General features: G+C 36.1%; 1 protein-coding gene across 2 annotated transcripts; it reads left to right on the forward strand.

Annotated features, from left to right (window-relative positions):
* The first annotated feature begins 2,944 nt into the window (after nt 1-2,944).
* On the forward strand, nt 2,945-16,514 carry LOC120338838 (UDP-N-acetylglucosamine--peptide N-acetylglucosaminyltransferase 110 kDa subunit-like). Of its 2 annotated transcripts, XM_039406802.2 has the most exons (21): nt 2,945-3,202; nt 3,782-3,932; nt 4,025-4,144; nt 4,265-4,388; nt 4,463-4,531; nt 6,922-7,038; nt 7,127-7,206; nt 7,288-7,478; nt 7,651-7,796; nt 10,368-10,724; nt 10,802-10,981; nt 11,062-11,220; nt 11,300-11,407; nt 11,485-11,592; nt 14,295-14,465; nt 14,543-14,689; nt 14,805-14,930; nt 15,011-15,163; nt 15,290-15,500; nt 15,578-15,746; nt 15,859-16,514. In XM_039406802.2, the coding sequence occupies exons 1-21, from the start codon at nt 3,121-3,123 to the stop codon at nt 16,007-16,009; spliced, it is 3,120 nt and encodes a 1,039-aa protein (XP_039262736.1). In that variant the 5' UTR covers nt 2,945-3,120; the 3' UTR covers nt 16,010-16,514. The 2 variants fall into 2 exon arrangements, with proteins under 2 accessions (XP_039262736.1, XP_039262737.2); XM_039406803.2 differs by lacking the exons at nt 2,945-3,202; nt 3,782-3,932; nt 4,025-4,144; nt 4,265-4,388; nt 4,463-4,531 and adding an exon at nt 4,618-6,522.
* Nucleotides 16,515-17,841: the final 1,327 nt, after the last annotated feature.

Consider the following 17,841-nt stretch of genomic DNA (forward strand, 5'->3'; position numbering starts at 1 on the left):
GCCTATTCTTTTATTCTTTTTCGATCGGTAACAAAAAATTGTGGACAAGTAAGTCGTAAGTATCCCTTGCAAAAATAATACTAAAAAGTATGGTAAAGTGAGTGCAATCAGTAAAAAATGATAATCAGAATGTGTCACGCCTGTAGGATTGGACTTATGAGAGTACTCTACTCGTGATAATATATATATGAGCAGGTGAATATATCATGCATGGAAGTGCGCCTAAAATGAACCCTTTTGAGCGTGCAACCTGGGTTGGAAAATCTCAAGTTTACTTCTAGTCTAGTAAATACATGGATTTAATCAATATTTCTCTTAGTTTATCCTCAGTTCATGACCTATCACAAATGTCTAATAATTTCTAACCAATGTACAAATTCATAAACGTGTAGTCGCGATTGAAAAAGATGGATCATCGATCCATTCAAAACTGGAATATATATTTAAATAAACAAGATATCAATGCTCAATTATATAGATACGAGGGCGAAAACGAAGTAACATCAACTATTTTACAGTACCGGTAGTCTGACTACGAAATCGCTGAAATGCGCTTAGAGAACCACGGCACGGTGGGCAATATTTAATATCGATGATGTCATCGCACACAAAAAACGAATCCCATAGAGCCCACAGAAATTTTCGGAAATAATAAAAGTAATGCCTTTCTAGCGAATAAGACAATCCTTAACCACTGAAAATTTCAGAGCAATTAGTAGTTAATGAGTAAAGTTTTTCTTCTTCCTGAAGTATGCGCACCAAGATGGCGCACAACCTGAACCCGGTGGTGTACACTGTACAGGGTTAGGGTTCAGGTTGTGCGACATCTTGATGCGCATACTTCAGGAGTACCGCTTTTTTATAACGATGAGAGAGGGAAAATACCAACAACATATCACCAAACGAAGTATCAAGCCCTAGCTATTTCCAATTGTATTCTAGCAACATTTACTACAGTATCAACATGGCCATTTCAGAGTAATTGCTATGAAAAGTCAAAATGAAAAGTGCATTGCTAGCGTTGTATCATTTTCACTGAAAATCAATCAAAGACTTGAAATTGAAAGACTGAAGTGCAGTAGCCTACCTTTCAGTACACTATGAAATATGAAGCACGATTGCATCTCGCTGTTTCAGAATTAAAAGTCAAGGCCAATGCCACAAGTTTAGCGTTAAATTGGTGTTTATAGATGAGTTTTGGGGATGTTATTTTGAAATACATACTCAGTTTTGTTTTGTTGCTATTTTAATTCGCGTCCTTACAACTTTAAGGTTTGAAATCTGGCCCGACACTAAAAAAGGCTGAAAACCACTGGCTTAAATACGGAACGACAGCCCATACGATAAGCAAAATGGAACTAGATGCATTGACTTGATGGTAGAGAAAATCGAAACCGATCTTGGGTTACATGAACAACCCCACGACATTGTTCAACAATCTCTTACACACAATGGACCTTTCCCCGAGCATCGACTTCCTGTTTACTTCGTGACATTGGCCAATCAACAAGATGCAAAAAGTGACGTAACAATGCTCCCTTTTTGCATCCGCTCAGACACTTTTCTCACTCAGACAGATTTTCAAGCGCGGTCGTAAACATTACCTCATTATCGCGTTTTTGAACTCTATTCGTTAGTTTTCAGTTGTGTTTCGGAAACTTAAATATAAATAAGATAATTCAATGATCACCCTGTTTTCCCATGAGTTCTAATTAAATTGCAGTAATAAAAAATTAGTGTCGAAATAGCTGTGATAGACTAGGCTAAAATTCTTTACCGGTACTTTTAAAAAACAGAAAGTTGTATGCGATGAATCATAATGATGGTTTGAAACACATACCCCATTTTACAGGCGCCAACTCGCAAAAGCACTCTTAAAATAGCCCCGAAAATTTTGCAATGGCAAAGTATAAGAAGAATTTATTCGGGGGTCAAAGGTCGGGGAAAGGTCCATTATCCCACAAACTCTTCCCTAGTGACCTTAGATTTGTGTTAGGACGGATAGAATGTACCGGATCACCTATGTGATATTGTCGCTCGTACTGGCTTACACATATGTGCGTAATAGAAAATGATAACGTAGATAGCGAGTTTGATAAATTATATCAGTACAACGACTAACATACCGTATCAGTAGCACAAAATCATATCATTATTTGTGCCATACTTCCAATTTGGTGTTACCCATTCTCTCATATAGTTTGAAGAATATGTTTTTACGGTATGTTAGTCGTTGGTTTTTACGACCCATCCATGAAGATAAAAATGTCACAACAATTAATTTAAATTATTGGACATTCATTCTGATTCCAAGTCGGCAATTCTGAGTAATCATAATGAACCACCTTCTTATGAACAAGGCATAGGAATACTCTCGTTCGTCTATTTCCCTGATAAGAGACTGGACCGAAGCGGAAGTTGAAAAATAATGCCGATAAGGCATCTCGTTGTTTCAAAGCTCCCGAAACCAGACAAAGTCAGCGTGTCACGACAAATGACGTCACCCACGTATCATTGCAAGTTAACCATTGGCGTCTCGTGCGCATGAATATTTGGCGCCTCGCGCGCATGAATATAACATCACGCGACAGAGCTGGGTGGAAACTGGAAACACTTCGACGTGACTGTAAATAGTACTGCCCTTTGTTTTTATCAGAAAGGACGATTCACGCGTGTGGGCTCAATAACAACAATGTTTAATTTTGATATTTTCCTCGACTTATCGTAACTTTTACTATTGTGATTAGATTATGATGTATATAGACAAAGTTTAGCGTTAGATTATTTGTCCATATGGTTCTCCTTCATGTCTGTATGTTGTATCGTTGGTTATAAGGTTTTTGCGAGTATGAATAAATTCAAAAAATTTGCGATTTGGCGTTGGGAATTATTTTCAAGTGTTATTGGTGCAAAAACTGATATTTATATTCTGTTCATTTATATAGATTTTCTAATTAAATCAAACTATGAGTGATTTTTGTCTTGCATAGTCTGCAACACAAGATTGTTTGAAGAGTTCACATTCTGACATTGCTTAACCCTGCCAGCCTGTCATAAATTGGCACATTCAGACATTGCTGTCGACTTGAATTTCTCTTTACTACTATAATTCGTGATCCAATGTATTCACCAATGACGAAGGACGACACTAAGAAAATTATGTTAAATAATAATCATCAAGCAGCTGTTCTTGATGCCACGGGTTGGTAAACTTATAAGTTATTTTTTATTAATTGAACAGTTTCATGGGTTTGTTTTTCTGTATTTTGCTTTCCAACTACCAAGTTTCAGGAGTTTTGGTACACTTGAACAATTTCAGAATTTTGTTGTCATAAACTTCAAATAATTGTCTAAACTTTATACTGTTGTACCTTGTACTGTTGTACGATTAGTCATTCCAGTATTTCCATTATAATGTAACCGCGTGTGATATAACGTTACAGATAACTTTTTAGAAAAATATGTTTTTGCAAAAGTTTTGTCTATTCCTGTATACTGATTTCTTGATTTAGTAATTCTGTAATTTGTCGATTACGTATTGGAATTTTTTTGGAGAATGTAGTCTCCAAATAAAATTGCTGCACGAGACGGAGTTTTAAGTCATTCGGTCATAATTTTTCAAAGTTAAAGAGTGCATGGAGTGATGCTTTTACTCGGCAGCTCAATGTAAGCCAATACCTGAATACTGTAAAATGTGGGACCAGAAATAAGATTCTTTGTTCATTCATTTTTTTTATTAATACTCATCTGGGTTTCCTTAACATGGTTTCCCTATTTTAAGGTCTTGCTGAACTTGCACATCGTGAATATCAAGCAGGCGATTATGACAATGCAGAAAGGCATTGTATGCATCTTTGGCAGCAAGATCCAGATAATACTGGCGTTCTGTTACTTCTCAGTTCTATTCATTTTCAGTGTCGGAGACTTGACAAGTATAATCCAGTTCTTACAATTTTATTCTGTTATTGTTTTAAATGTACTCCTTCAAGTAAGAATGGTGACATAACAAACCAATTTTTTTCAGGTCTGCATATTTTTCAAAACATGCAATTAAAACAAACCCGATGCTTGCTGAAGCTTATTCTAATCTTGGGAATGTTTTCAAGGAAAGAGGCCAATTGCAAGAGGCCTTAGAACATTATAGGTATGATATTTGAGAAAATAACAATTTATCAAACGGTGTTTGTTTAATATATGGAATTGAACGGTGTTTGTTTAATATATGGAATTGGACATGTAATATTTGTTTTCTATTTGAATTTAGGCATGCTGTACGCTTGAAACCAGATTTCATTGATGGTTATATCAACTTAGCAGCTGCTTTGGTTACTGCTGGAGACTTGGAAGGCGCAGTTCAGGCTTATTTTTCAGCTCTACAAATAAATCCGGTAAATTGCATTCCGCAGATCATATTTTCATACTTTCCCCTTCAATAATAATAATCAACTTCAACTCATTTCAGGATCTCTATTGTGTGAGGAGTGATCTTGGTAATTTGTTGAAAGCTCTTGGACGTTTAGAAGAGGCAAAGGTATTTGCAGCATTAAATTGGCATGCTTTTTACATTCAGCAAATGCGCATTTGCGGTTCTTGGCATATTGCTATCTACACCTGAATCCTGAATCATACATGCTGGACTCGAATACTTTTGCAATTTATCGTTTCGATGATGATTTGGTCTTAACTAGTTATTTCGCTATGCATGCTTCAGGATTCAGTTTGTGTCGATAGCAACCGAGAAACGCTCGAGCACATGAAAAGTTGAATCACTTCCATGGCACATCGACACATTTCCGAAATCCAAATACTGTTTCAGACATCAAATAGAATTATTTTACATTAGCACAAATATGATTTTTTTGCACATGCTTGCTTTTTTATTAAGTCTATGTGTAAGAGTTCTAGAATAATCGACTGTGCACCCCATTATTGGGTTCGACCTGGCTCTGCGCCACCTGTTTTCTTGAAAATATTTCTGCTGTAATTCAGCTCTATATTTTAATAGAAGTTGAACTAGACAGGAAAAATATAATAATTTTTGTAATCAATCAAGCCATTATTTTCAAATAAGTCATAGCCCTCTGCCATTCAATTCTGAAACCAAGTAATTCAACAAGAAAGTCATGTTTGTGCTCTTGTTATTTCATAGTATGTTTAGCCTTGCTTCGAAATATTTTGCTCCCTCTGATGTTCACAATGGTCAGTGTTGTTTTCCATCCGTGCTACATGTTATAGACAGGTATAGCAGCAGCAGATTCATTTCTCTTCATCTCATAAAACAACACTGAAGATTGTGAACATAGCAGTGTACTGAAATGTGCAATTTTCAAATCTATTTTTAACGACTTTTCAAAAAGTGACACTGTATTATTTATTTTTTGTTTAAAATTGGATTACTCAGCTCTGTTGAGGATGAGGTAATTTTTGTATTCCTATAAACCGGAGCGAAATATTATTTGGGCATGGCTTTTGCACTTAGTCGGCGAATTCGGCATTGAAATGAAGGTACATTGACCCACATGGCTGTCAGTGGACATATTTTGCTACCCATTTGAAATGTATTTCAACTACTCAATATCCAATCCATCCCGATATCTTACACTGACAGTCAAGCGCTCGTGGGTTGTAAGCTGACGCAGCAGTTGTTATTGGAAAGACATCTTCCTGGGATTAACTTGTGCATTTGGACATGTCTGTATCTTGAAAACTTGAAAACCCCAGATAGTTTTTTTTCCAGTAAATGCAACTCTCAGCTGTCACGTTCATTTGCTAAATTGCGTCTTTATAAATATATTCTGATCTTAGAATTTGGTGTTTGAAACAAAATTCTTGGATCAGTAGCGGAATTGTATCTCAAATTATTTTATCAATTGGCTCGAAACTAAATTCTATGTGCAATTTGGTATTATTAACATGATGTGCCATGGTAAGATATTGTATGTGCTCATTTTTTAATTAAAAAGCTTCTCTAGAAGGACAAAATCTACCTGATACAGGATGGTTACTCAGCATATATTTACATCTGTGGTATGAATTAAAGTTAGCAATGGTAAGGCATATGCCAAGTATTGCATATTTTAATTAAAACCTCAAACTTTGTTTGGCTTTAGTTTCAAAAGTAATTGTTTCTCTCTAATCTGACGTTAATGTTGTTTTTCTTCAAATTTGACATTATTGTTACCAAAGGATTCTAGTTCAAATTCTTAGACATATCTAAAAACAAGAATAAATAAAAAAATGTTTTTTGTCAATGACATAATTACAATTACTGATCAAATGTAACTTCCAAGTACCAGTATTTATTTAAGACATCTTACAATATTTTAATCTTGTTATTTTATTCTTTATCTCTCTGTCATATTTATCAAGTCAATTTAAGAAAGATTGCACAGAGCTCGTCAGCATTCAACAGAGCAGGACATGAATATCACCATGCCAGATGACTTCTTCGTATCTCTAATAAATATCTCAGGCACCCAAGGCTACTTATTGTTATGTAAGCGCCGACAAAATGCGGCAACGGTATGGTATATACCAAGTTGGTCCAAGTATATAAATATGGATCTTTTATTTTTATATGTATTGTATTACTGTGCATTGTCTTGTATTTTTTGCTATGTGCGCCGCGCTTTGCGAATTCTATGTTCAAATCTTGCTGCATCATTTTCCACTCACAATTGCTTGACTTTAAATTTCTGCCAAAATTTTTGGTAGATCTATTTGACACAACTTGCAAAAAGTATTCTTGCAAATGTGAGACTCTATGCGGATGAAGCGAAGTAGAAGCTAATGTAACCATTTATTTCATCAGAGAAAATTCGGCATCTTTGGCTTCATTTCCGGATTCTGCTGCTGCTGCTCTGTGCGATATCAAAACTCCTTTTTTTCTTATCCTAATTTGTCTTTTATTCTCGCGTTTAGACATGCTATCTGAAAGCTATAGAAACACAACCAAATTTCGCAGTTGCTTGGAGCAACCTTGGCTGCGTCTTCAACAGTCAAGGAGAAATATGGCTTGCAATTCATCATTTTGAAAAGGTATTTTTCTTGTTTTTGTATATTTATGTATAAACATTATTTTATTGTACAATGGGGTATTGATTCAGTTTTTTATCATGGATTTCAGGCTGTGACGTTGGATCCAAACTTTCTTGATGCATATATCAACTTAGGAAATGTACTGAAAGAGGCAAGAATCTTTGATAGGTAATCATTGTAACATTCTATTTATTACTTAAATTAAAATCTATATTCCTTAAATTTTTTCATGTACAATTTTCATTGTAGAGCTGTTGCTGCTTATCTGCGTGCATTGAATCTATCACCAAACCATGCAGTTGTTCATGGAAATCTTGCGTGTGTGTATTATGAACAAGGGCTGATCGATCTAGCGATTGACACATACAGAAGAGCGATTGAACTTCAACCGCACTTTCCTGATGCATACTGCAATTTGGCCAACGCCCTCAAAGAAAAAGGTAAAATTGCTATTCCGGTTAAATGTATTGTGTTATATCAGACTTTTGAAGGCACGAGAGTATGTAGAAAATGTTCAGACTAGCTTTTTGTCCACTCTTTTCGATTCTGATCATCTGTCTCTCAACTCTGAATTTTTTTTACCCTGATATCTGTTACAAAATGCACTTTCAGGTAAAGTTGAAGATGCTGAAGAATGTTATAATAAAGCACTGAGACTGTGTCCAACACATGCAGATTCACTTAACAACTTGGCAAATATAAAACGAGAACAAGGACTGATAGAGGAGGCCATTGCACTGTATTGTAAAGCATTGGAGGTGATTACTGAATTTTTTTTTTGATCAATCTCTTAACACTTTCGATGCCAAGATCAGTTTTTTCAATTTTACCGTTCCGTGCCAAGGTGAAAACGAGAGAGTTCTCTCCTATTCATTCTCTCTCGTATTTAGTTTTTGATTCATCGGGAAAGGGGCGAACCCAGCGGTGTCATCAGTTATCGTTCATTCCGACACTTCAGTCGTAGGTGAAAGAACTCACCTACACACGCGTATCTTGTCGGAATTGCTCTCTCATGCTATTATAACATAAGTTGATGATAACTTGTCTTGATCTCTCATTGCGATAAAGATTCAATTCGAACATTTTATTCAGCAATCAGAATCATTCATTTCATTATACGAAAATATCAAATTTGAACAAAGAAAACAAAATCGTTTACTAGCATAAAAATATATCCTTCATTCGCTATATATTCCAATAACATTAATAATGGCCAATTATTTTCACTCACAGGGATAACATATTGCAAAATAAACAAAGTAGTCACATTGCATATTCATACAACTGTAACACATATGTATCTCTATAACCTCGTCACCATTACAATACGTCGAAAGTATTGAAATCGGCCTCTTATCTTGCCATAGTAGTGCGAGTAATTGTCCTTTTCGTAGTGAGATGATTTCCCCTTTCTTTAGTTTTGTTTTTATTTCTGCTGGAAGTCCCTTCCGGTTTGCCGTGACTGTTCCCGTTATCGATGTTTTCTTTCGCTGCAATTCCTCGGCTAATGCGACAGAGTTATAGAGTCTAAATTAAAAATGGATATTATTCAAAATTGGTTGTGATAAAACAGTTTATGCAATTGATTGATATATCCGACAATGATTCGTTATCTAAAATAGAACGCAGTATGGCGCCGAGACGTAAATTATCTAATTTGTCTTATCAATACCGAATAATCAACATACCTATCAACAAATACGTGATATCCTCTATCCAGATGACTTTCCATTAGTTGCAAAACTAAATTCGAAGTTTTTGTGACGCCGGGTGGAAGTTGTTCCAAGTTTGGATTACCATAATCTATTTTTACATTGAAAATGTATCCAGTTGTTGAATCAGCAATCGATCTAGCAATGATGCCCCATTTAACCGGTTTGTTTGGCATATATCTTCTGAATGAAACTCTTCCTTTATATGCAATCATGGTTTCATCGGTTCAGTCAGTAAACGATTCGTGGGTTCAGTCAGTAAACGATGAAATTCGAAGTCTTTACTTGCCTCGGCAAACATTTCATTCAATCTGGTATTTATAGCGAGCAAATACTTATTTGTGTTGATATTTGAACTAATATTGGCGTGCAAATGAAGTATTTCCAAATGCAATTTCAATATTCATTATACGCATCCGGTATCTCTAAGTTGACATAATAAAAAGGTTTAAAGCTTCATCGAAATTCGTCAGTTGATCTGTCAAGAACACGATTTTCCGAAATTGTCATCTCACGCAATTTGCTACGCAAGTCGTCTCGACTGCACGTAGTCCCGTCTTCGTGGCGCCAGACACGTGATCGCTATTGCGTAGCTACGTAATCTGTACGCCATGGCTGCTTATTGAACTTGTTCATCCGACACAAAGTCGTAGGATTGCATATTTTGCTATAATTATGGTTATACAATAGCTACGGAAGTAATTCAACATGAGCTGAAAGCATACGAGGGGCTCTGTGTTATTGGTAATATATTTCCCACTAAATTACTATATCTCGGATCATATCTCACTGACAAGTAGAAAAATATATGTTCCGAATAATATCAATTTCTCACTTTATTATTTCAAAATGTAACATATCACCTCTCAGGACGATAAAATTTGCTTTCGTTGCAGATGTCCGTCAATCCGTTACCCAAAAATGATAAAAAATTAAAAAAACGTTCAAAAATACCAACATTTTGAATCATTTCATCGTCCTGCCAATAAGACGACGGTCATGCATATAAAAATATTCGAATTATTTCCCGGTTTAGTAATGTTTTTTTACATCTTCGTAACATGATTGATAATATTATCATCTCTCCTCACACCTTTCAATCATTTCACCGTAAAAAGTTGAAACCGTGTGTTGGCGTCAGTCGGTCTCGTACAAATGTTTGATGATAATTTGCGGCTAATATGTACCTCGGCCATGCTAAATAAGTTGATAATTTACTTCATGGCAGACCCTCCTTCCATCTTGGTATTTCTTGAATGACGCGATTGGCTGACGACGTCATTCATTCCCCCCAACTTGACAACAAGAGAGAGAGAGAGAAGAAAAAAAGACGGCAAATACCTGAACTCGACCTTCTTCTATCTATTAAACTTTTTCCTTTTCGAATGACGTATATATACGTCATTTTGCATTGATGGCACGGAACGGTTGGCGCCAAATGACGTATATATACGTCCTTGGCATCGAAAGTGTTAATAGAATTATTATAGATGTCTGATTAGACTAATTTCCAGAGGACGTGCTTGATTCAATATTCAGCACTTTCAATTTTTAAAATTTAGTTCATATCAGGCTTATTGTTTTTTCAATTTTTTTTTTATAATAAAATCATTACAGGTGTTTCCAGAGTTCGCCGCTGCTCATTCAAATTTGGCAAGCGTCCTTCAGCAGCAAGGAAAGCTGCAAGAAGCACTTCTTCATTACAAGGAGGCTATCCGCATCAGCCCAACTTTCGCGGATGCCTATTCTAACATGGGTAACACATTAAAAGAGATGCAAGATGTACAAGGAGCAATACAATGCTACACTCGAGCTATTCAGATCAATCCAGCTTTTGCTGATGCCCACAGTAACTTGGCATCTGTACACAAGGATAGTGGTAATATACCAGAAGCGATTCAATCTTACAGAACTGCTTTAAAATTGAAACCTGACTTTCCTGATGCATACTGCAATCTGGCCCACTGCCTTCAGGTTAGTATTCTACATAATGGCCCTATAGCTTATTGTGGAAACATTACAATAGAGTTTTAATTACAAATTCTCTTTAGATAATCTGTGATTGGAATGATTATGATGAAAGGATGAAAAAATTGCTTTCCATTGTTTCGGATCAATTGGAGAAGAACAGACTTCCATCAGTGCATCCACATCATTCTATGTTGTATCCACTCACTCATGAGTTTAGAAAAGCAATTGCAGCTAGACACGGCACATTATGCTTAGACAAGGTAAATGGTATAAGTTTTATCAGCAATGATAATTTTACACCCAAATAGAGTTTTTAGTTTTATTACTTTGTGAATTGCAGATTAATATTCTCCACAAGCCTCCTTATGAATACCTGAGAGATTTGAAAGCCAGTAATGGTCGTTTGCGTGTTGGATATGTCAGCTCAGACTTCGGAAACCACCCAACATCCCATCTGATGCAAAGTATCCCAGGAGCTCATGATAAAAGCAAAGTCGAGGTAAGATTTTGAAGCAACTTTGGTATCACTGAATCACCTGAAATTTTGTGTGATTTATTCGTTTTTCAATCTTTTTTAGGTGTTTTGTTATGCCCTCAGTCCAGATGATGGAACAGAATTCAGGAAGCATGTTTCGTCGAGTGTAGAGCATTTCATTGATTTATCTCAGATTCCCTGCAATGGGAAGGTAATTGTAAAGTTTTTGTACAGTTCATGCTCTTGTGAAGGGAAATAAGTGTATAATAATTTTTTTTTTTTATTCAGGCTGCAGATAGGATTCATCAGGATGGAATACATATTTTGCTCAATATGAACGGTTACACGAAGGGAGCCAGAAACGAAATATTTGCACTTAAACCGGCACCAATTCAGGTATTTCACTCATAGCTTGAACACAGGGGCGGACACTTTCCATAATTTTGGGGGGGCGAACTTGGATCGCCTACACGCCGTGTCGTGTGTTGTCACGTAACAATAACCTGTCGATGTCATTATCTAAGTAATAGAATGTCATTTTGCTATTCATATATCGAATACCTGGGCTGCTTTGCTTGGACACGGAACTTACGCGTCACTGAACCAATTTCTTGAATATAAGCGCACGGCTCTTGCTAACAAACAGTCAAACAGAAATGACAAATTTGAGGAGTCATATTGGGTTATTGTTTCAATTCCTAGTTCTGCATAAAGCGCACTAACGCCGTTTCGTGAAATTAGAAATGCAAAACAAGGTAACAAGCTATTGTGCGAATTTTTTTTCTAAATTTTACCAAGGAATTATCATTTGATGATTTGACTAGTAGAATTTCCATTATTGCCGATTCATCAAGTCATCATTTGAACTCGGAATAACATTCAGGATTCACGCAATGACTTTGCAGGGTTTTTATTCATAATTTAATACGAAAATAAACAGGCACGAGTTCAGGCCCGCAGCCAGGATTTTCCGAAAAAAAAGGGGGGGGTCAAAGTCGAAAATTCCCATTGCCGTCTGTAACAGTCACCGCGATTACGTGCTCGTTAAAAGAGCCGCCTTTTTAAGCGTGTAATGATTTTTCTGTCGCGTAAAATATTCAATCCAAGTCAGCCACGAGATTCTGAAATGTCCTTTTTTATTAATTTAATTGTGTGCAACGTAACTCGCGGTTGCGACATCTTACGTCAAAATAAAAATATTCGTGAACGATTTGTGGACATAAAAATATGAAATAAGCTGCCAGATCTATTTAATTTTGATACGTATTTTTGCAATCTTCCGATATCGTTATCGCCGTTACAAAAATCTCGATATCTGATATAGAATCCCGTATAGTACAATTTTACTTCATATAATGAAAATAATTATAAAGTATACAAGTAAATAAAAAATACAAATTCACCGCCTCGAAATCCACACCGAACAGTGCGATTACGCCACTTGTTAAAAGAGCCGACTTTTCAACGAAAAATTTTTCACTTGTGCAAAGTAATCAATCAAAGATCGATACGGGCATATTTAAAATGACTTTCTTTATTAATTTAATTGTCTTCAATTTAAATTGCGGTTGCGTGGACAAAACAAGAGCCACTCTAAAACACTACGGCAATCCGCGGACATTAAAATGTGTGGTAAACTGCCCGTTTATATATTGTTTTGATCCGTATTTTTGCTATTTTGCGAATTCGATAAATTTGAGATGTACTTGTAACACTGACTTCGCTCAATCGCAATGCTGCCACTCGGATTATTTTTAAAAATAAAACCTTTCGAAAAATATGTATATTTTCTGTCAATTCTCACGGAGTAAAATTTATTTCAGTACAATAAAAATTAATCGAATATACTTTAATTATCTTGTATATCATCACAAACCGGGAAAAAGTCGCGCACTCAACCTTGTTTAAAGTCAACACGAAAATTTTCGACATCAATTTAAAAGTAATGGATAAAAAGGCAAATACCGCCCACAAATAGCCGTGTTTCGATTTTAGTAATGAAATGTTTTTGAAGGCCAACCAACTATAATATGTGCTGTAGGAACACGAAATTTTGCGATTTGCGATGCCTAGAGAAGCGTTTTTAGACTGTCGCGGGCCTTAACAAAACGTATATTGTTTACGGTTTTTTTTTTTAGTATTTTATATTGCCGCTTTTCAATCAAAAAAATATAGATCTCGGATTTTACTCCTTCATTTGTCTTTAGAATCTCGCCGATGAACTTCTAAGAATTCTTGCCGGGTTCATAATTCCGTGCTAGTACAAAAATAAAATAATTATCATAGTCGTCGTGTCACAAATTTGTGATTAAATGAGAATAAACGCCAACGTAACAGGTCACAATGATGAAAACAATCGGCGATTTTAGCAAAAGGCAATTGAACGCGTTATTGGCGACTTTTTCAGTTTTTAAATAAATTCAAAAGGGGGGTGTAATTTTTTCAGATAGTTTCTGTGGTCTGAAAAGTCGAATAAGCGTTTTGACATATTAATTGCTTTGATATTTGCCCGCAAATTATGCTGGGCCTTGCACGAAATCCAAAACGTGAAAAGATACGTCCAGCGGTGAAAATTGTTTATAACAACTTTAAATCTATTTATGTTTTAGCGATAATGATTAATTGTTGTAATGAAATACAGTTTGCCTCTTTCACTTCTCTCGCAAGTGCCAACAATAACACTATTGAAAGATTTTGACAATGAGAAAACCATATTAAATTGTAATTAGTTGTGCAAAACCGTGGCGCGTGATCGGCGGTGCGTTTGAAGACGGAGTATTACCCGTGCTGGTGCACATGTTTCACGAAAATGTAAGGTGCTCCGAAGGCGCTCTGGTCTACATTTTTGTAAGAAAACAGTTATAATATCGGTAACTAATAACCGTTTAATCGCGCTTGACTATCGCACTTTTCGGACATGATAATTTTGTAAGGCGGAAACAACATGTGTAAAAATTTTTTGCGAAATTATTGGGGGGGCGACCGCCCCCCTTCGCTCCCCCGGGTGTCCGCCCCTGCTTGAACATCAGTATAGTCCTAAATTAATACAACCAATCCCTAGACCTTGAGGACTCATTTTATGAATATGTGTATAACAGGTGATGTGGCTTGGATATCCAGGAACTAGCGGAGCCACTTTTATGGATTATATAGTAACTGACGAAATTACATCTCCTGAAGAAGTAAAGATGCAATACAGTGAAAAACTTGCGTACATGCCTCAAACTTTCTTTACTGGAGATCATGCTAGAATGTTCCCAATGATGAGAGTAAGTGCAATTTCAGTTTGTCTAAATCAATTGAAATTGATAAATTTCCAATTTTTTATTCTTCTGTTATATTTTAGGAAAAAGCTGTTCTCGACACAACAAACTCTACTGGATTGTTTGGTGACAACAAATTTGTCATTAATTCCGATCGATTGGGCGATTTTCTCGATAGCTTAGATGGTGTCGGGTTATTAAAAGCTAAGGCTAAAGATTCGGAAGATGAGGTTTGTATTTGGGGTTTCACAATATTGATGAAGCTTTTTGACATGGGCTTTGGAAGCTAACTTTTTTACTTTTTCTCACCCATATAATAATTTCTGATTTATGTATTTATTTCAGATTGCCATCCCATCTGTGCCTGCTAATAATGAAACCATTGTAGCGATTCGTAACATGATAAAAACAGGACAATTATCAGTTAAAATTGGAGATATGACCATACAAAATGGACTTGCAATCGCACAGGTATTCCTTTTTTCCATTACTAATATTATCATTGAGATAGTTCACTGATAGAATATTCATATTCTTCATGCTTTTAACAGTTGGATGCAAAAACAGCGACAGGCGAAAAACCACCTTCTGGAGTCATTGTATCCAGCCGAGCACAATACAGCTTACCAGATAACGCAATAGTGTATTGTAATTTCAATCAGCTTTATAAAATAGATCCAGCTACATTACAAATGTGGTGCAACGTAAGTACTTGTTTTTTTTTTATCTTATTATTCTATAATAAATGTGGGTTGGGGAGACTTTTTGGGTGCTTAAATTACTGTTAAATTGAATTTTGTTTGCTAACCTCTTAAATTTATTCCTCCCAGATATTGAAAAGAGTTCCAAACAGTGTTTTGTGGTTGCTGCGTTTTCCTGCTGTTGGCGAAAGCAACGTCAAGCATTTTGCTTCCCACACTTGTGGCCTTCCATCAAACAGAATAATATTTTCTCCTGTTGCACCAAAAGAGGAGCATGTTCGTAGGGGACAATTGGCTGATGTTTGTTTAGATACACCACTCTGTAATGGACATACAACAGGTACTGTGCTTATCAATTTATAGTAGAAACTTCTAGTTTTGTCATGCTAATACTTATGGATTTATTTGATATCGCAGGCATGGATGTTTTGTGGGCTGGTTGCCCTATGGTGACATTGCCGCGTGAAACACTCGCAAGTAGAGTGGCCTCTTCGCAACTTAAATGCTTGGGTTGTCCAGAACTTATCGCATCATCACGATCTCATTATGAAGACATTGCCGTCAAACTTGGCACAGATCAGGATTAGTAAGTTTTTGAATTTTTAAAATGTGTGATTTCTTACTGGCTTGTTTGGTTATGAGCTAGGAGCTTTTCAGAGGTGATGTATGGAGAACTTATGTATCTATATTTTTTTTAGTTTGAAGTCAATACGGGCTAAAGTTTGGAAACAAAGAATCGAGTCGCCATTGTTTAGCATCAAAAGCTACACAGAAAATTTAGAAGTACTTTTTTCAAAGATGTGGGATAAATATTCAAACGGAGAGCCAGTTGATCACATATTGAAATAGATTTGAAATTGTAGAACTTTATTATGTACAGTTTTAATATGTTGATTTTTCTACTTATAAGATAGCCGTGGATTGTGGAGGGTGATGGCGTATGAATTTCTTTTTTGCTATCAAATTTGTATTTATTATTTTTGTGCAGCAGCGTATTATATCATGGTTGTAAATGGGTTGTTAAAACATGCTCAAAACTAGTACTAGAGACTGGCACTATTTTAGTTACTAATATGACTACAAGTCTACAACTTTGAACCCAGAATAGGATACTCTCTCTGAGAAATTAGTAAATTGCATGCCAGTCCCATCAATATTAGCGTGATATAGTGTAAATTTTCTGCTTGGGTTGTCAGTTGTGTGATGTAGATTATATGTCTGAGACCATGATCTTATCTTCATCACATGGTCTGCTTTTCATCTATTGGAACATGTAAATTATTGTATTTTATGTCATGCTTTTAATGTTTCTTTTCTGCAATTGTACTGGAATTTGACGGACTAAGTCATATGGGATAGTGTGTGTTTACAGTTCCAGATTTGAATCATGAAGGATCATTGTTCCTATCAAGTTATTGGTGATATCTCGTAGCCTCTTAGATTCCAACAAGAATGGACTATCGGAAGTGTTTGCTTTACACACCGAAGGCGTTTCGTGTTCACCATGCTGTAATCTTTCAGTTGATATGGGACGGGATTTAGAGATTATGGCGGAGCATTGGGTAGTCTGACAAAATAGCCTTGCCAGTAGGATGTCAATCATGTAACACGCCTGCCATTACATTTATACGAGGGAGATTTCTTCGCAGAACTTTCGTTGTTCGGAACAACCATTTTGCTACATTAGCCCCCTCTCTCTTGAATGTTGGCCCACAATTGCCGATTAGTGTCGAACCGAATGCATTTGTTTTTGCAAATTCCACGTCACCGGCAGGGATGGCCAATTCGAATATCGGAATTAGCGTTCATAAGAATATCGAATATTTGTGTGACGTCACACATTTTCGACGCCGCTTCCATGACGTTTCCGTTGATTGAAAACATTCTCGATAGAAATTTGCGCGTGATTGTTTTCATCACTCATCAGCGTAACGTGTTATTTAGGCCGTAAGCGCCTTTACGTTTGTGCTATTTTCTCTAAAACGAAAGTTCTCCACAAATTTGTTCCACGATAACGATGACAATTATTTTATTTTTGTACGCGCACGGAATTGTGAATCTGGTAAATACGTTCATCGGCGGCGAGTTTCTAAAGACAACGCAACTTTTTGATTGAAAAGCGGCAATTTAAAATACTGAAAATAAAACCGCAAACAATATAAGTTTTATTGAGGCCCGCGAAAATTTATAAAACGCTTTTCTAGGCAGTGAAAATCGCAAAATTTCGTGGGCCTACCGTTCACATTATGTTTGGTCGGGCGTTTAGAAACATATCGTCACGAATTGAGGGCGGGATTTGCCTGATTATTCATTACTTTAAATTGCCGTCGAATATTTTCGTGTTAACATTATACAAGGTTTGAAACGCGACTTTTTCCCGGGTTGTGAGGATGTATATAATTAATCTAAAGCAACCTTTTCGAAGCCAAGGGCTACTTTTTGGGTACAGATTAAGCTGCGGGCTACCAGTTCAATTTACACTTCTAAAAATATCAGTTGCTCGATTGAGCTTCAATTATTGATATAATTACTGGTATTTAGTGAAGTATAGACACTAATAAACTTTAGGATTCTTCAGGAAATCAAACGATTATCACAACTTTGCAAATAAATTTCTATCAATAACACTTGTATTTCAAAACTGAGTGTTTTTAAATTGATTTTCAACACTCTGCACAAGT

The sequence above is a fragment of the Styela clava genome, chromosome 9, assembly GCF_964204865.1.
Source record: "Styela clava chromosome 9, kaStyClav1.hap1.2, whole genome shotgun sequence".
In the NCBI taxonomy this organism is placed as follows: Eukaryota; Metazoa; Chordata; class Ascidiacea; order Stolidobranchia; family Styelidae; genus Styela; species Styela clava.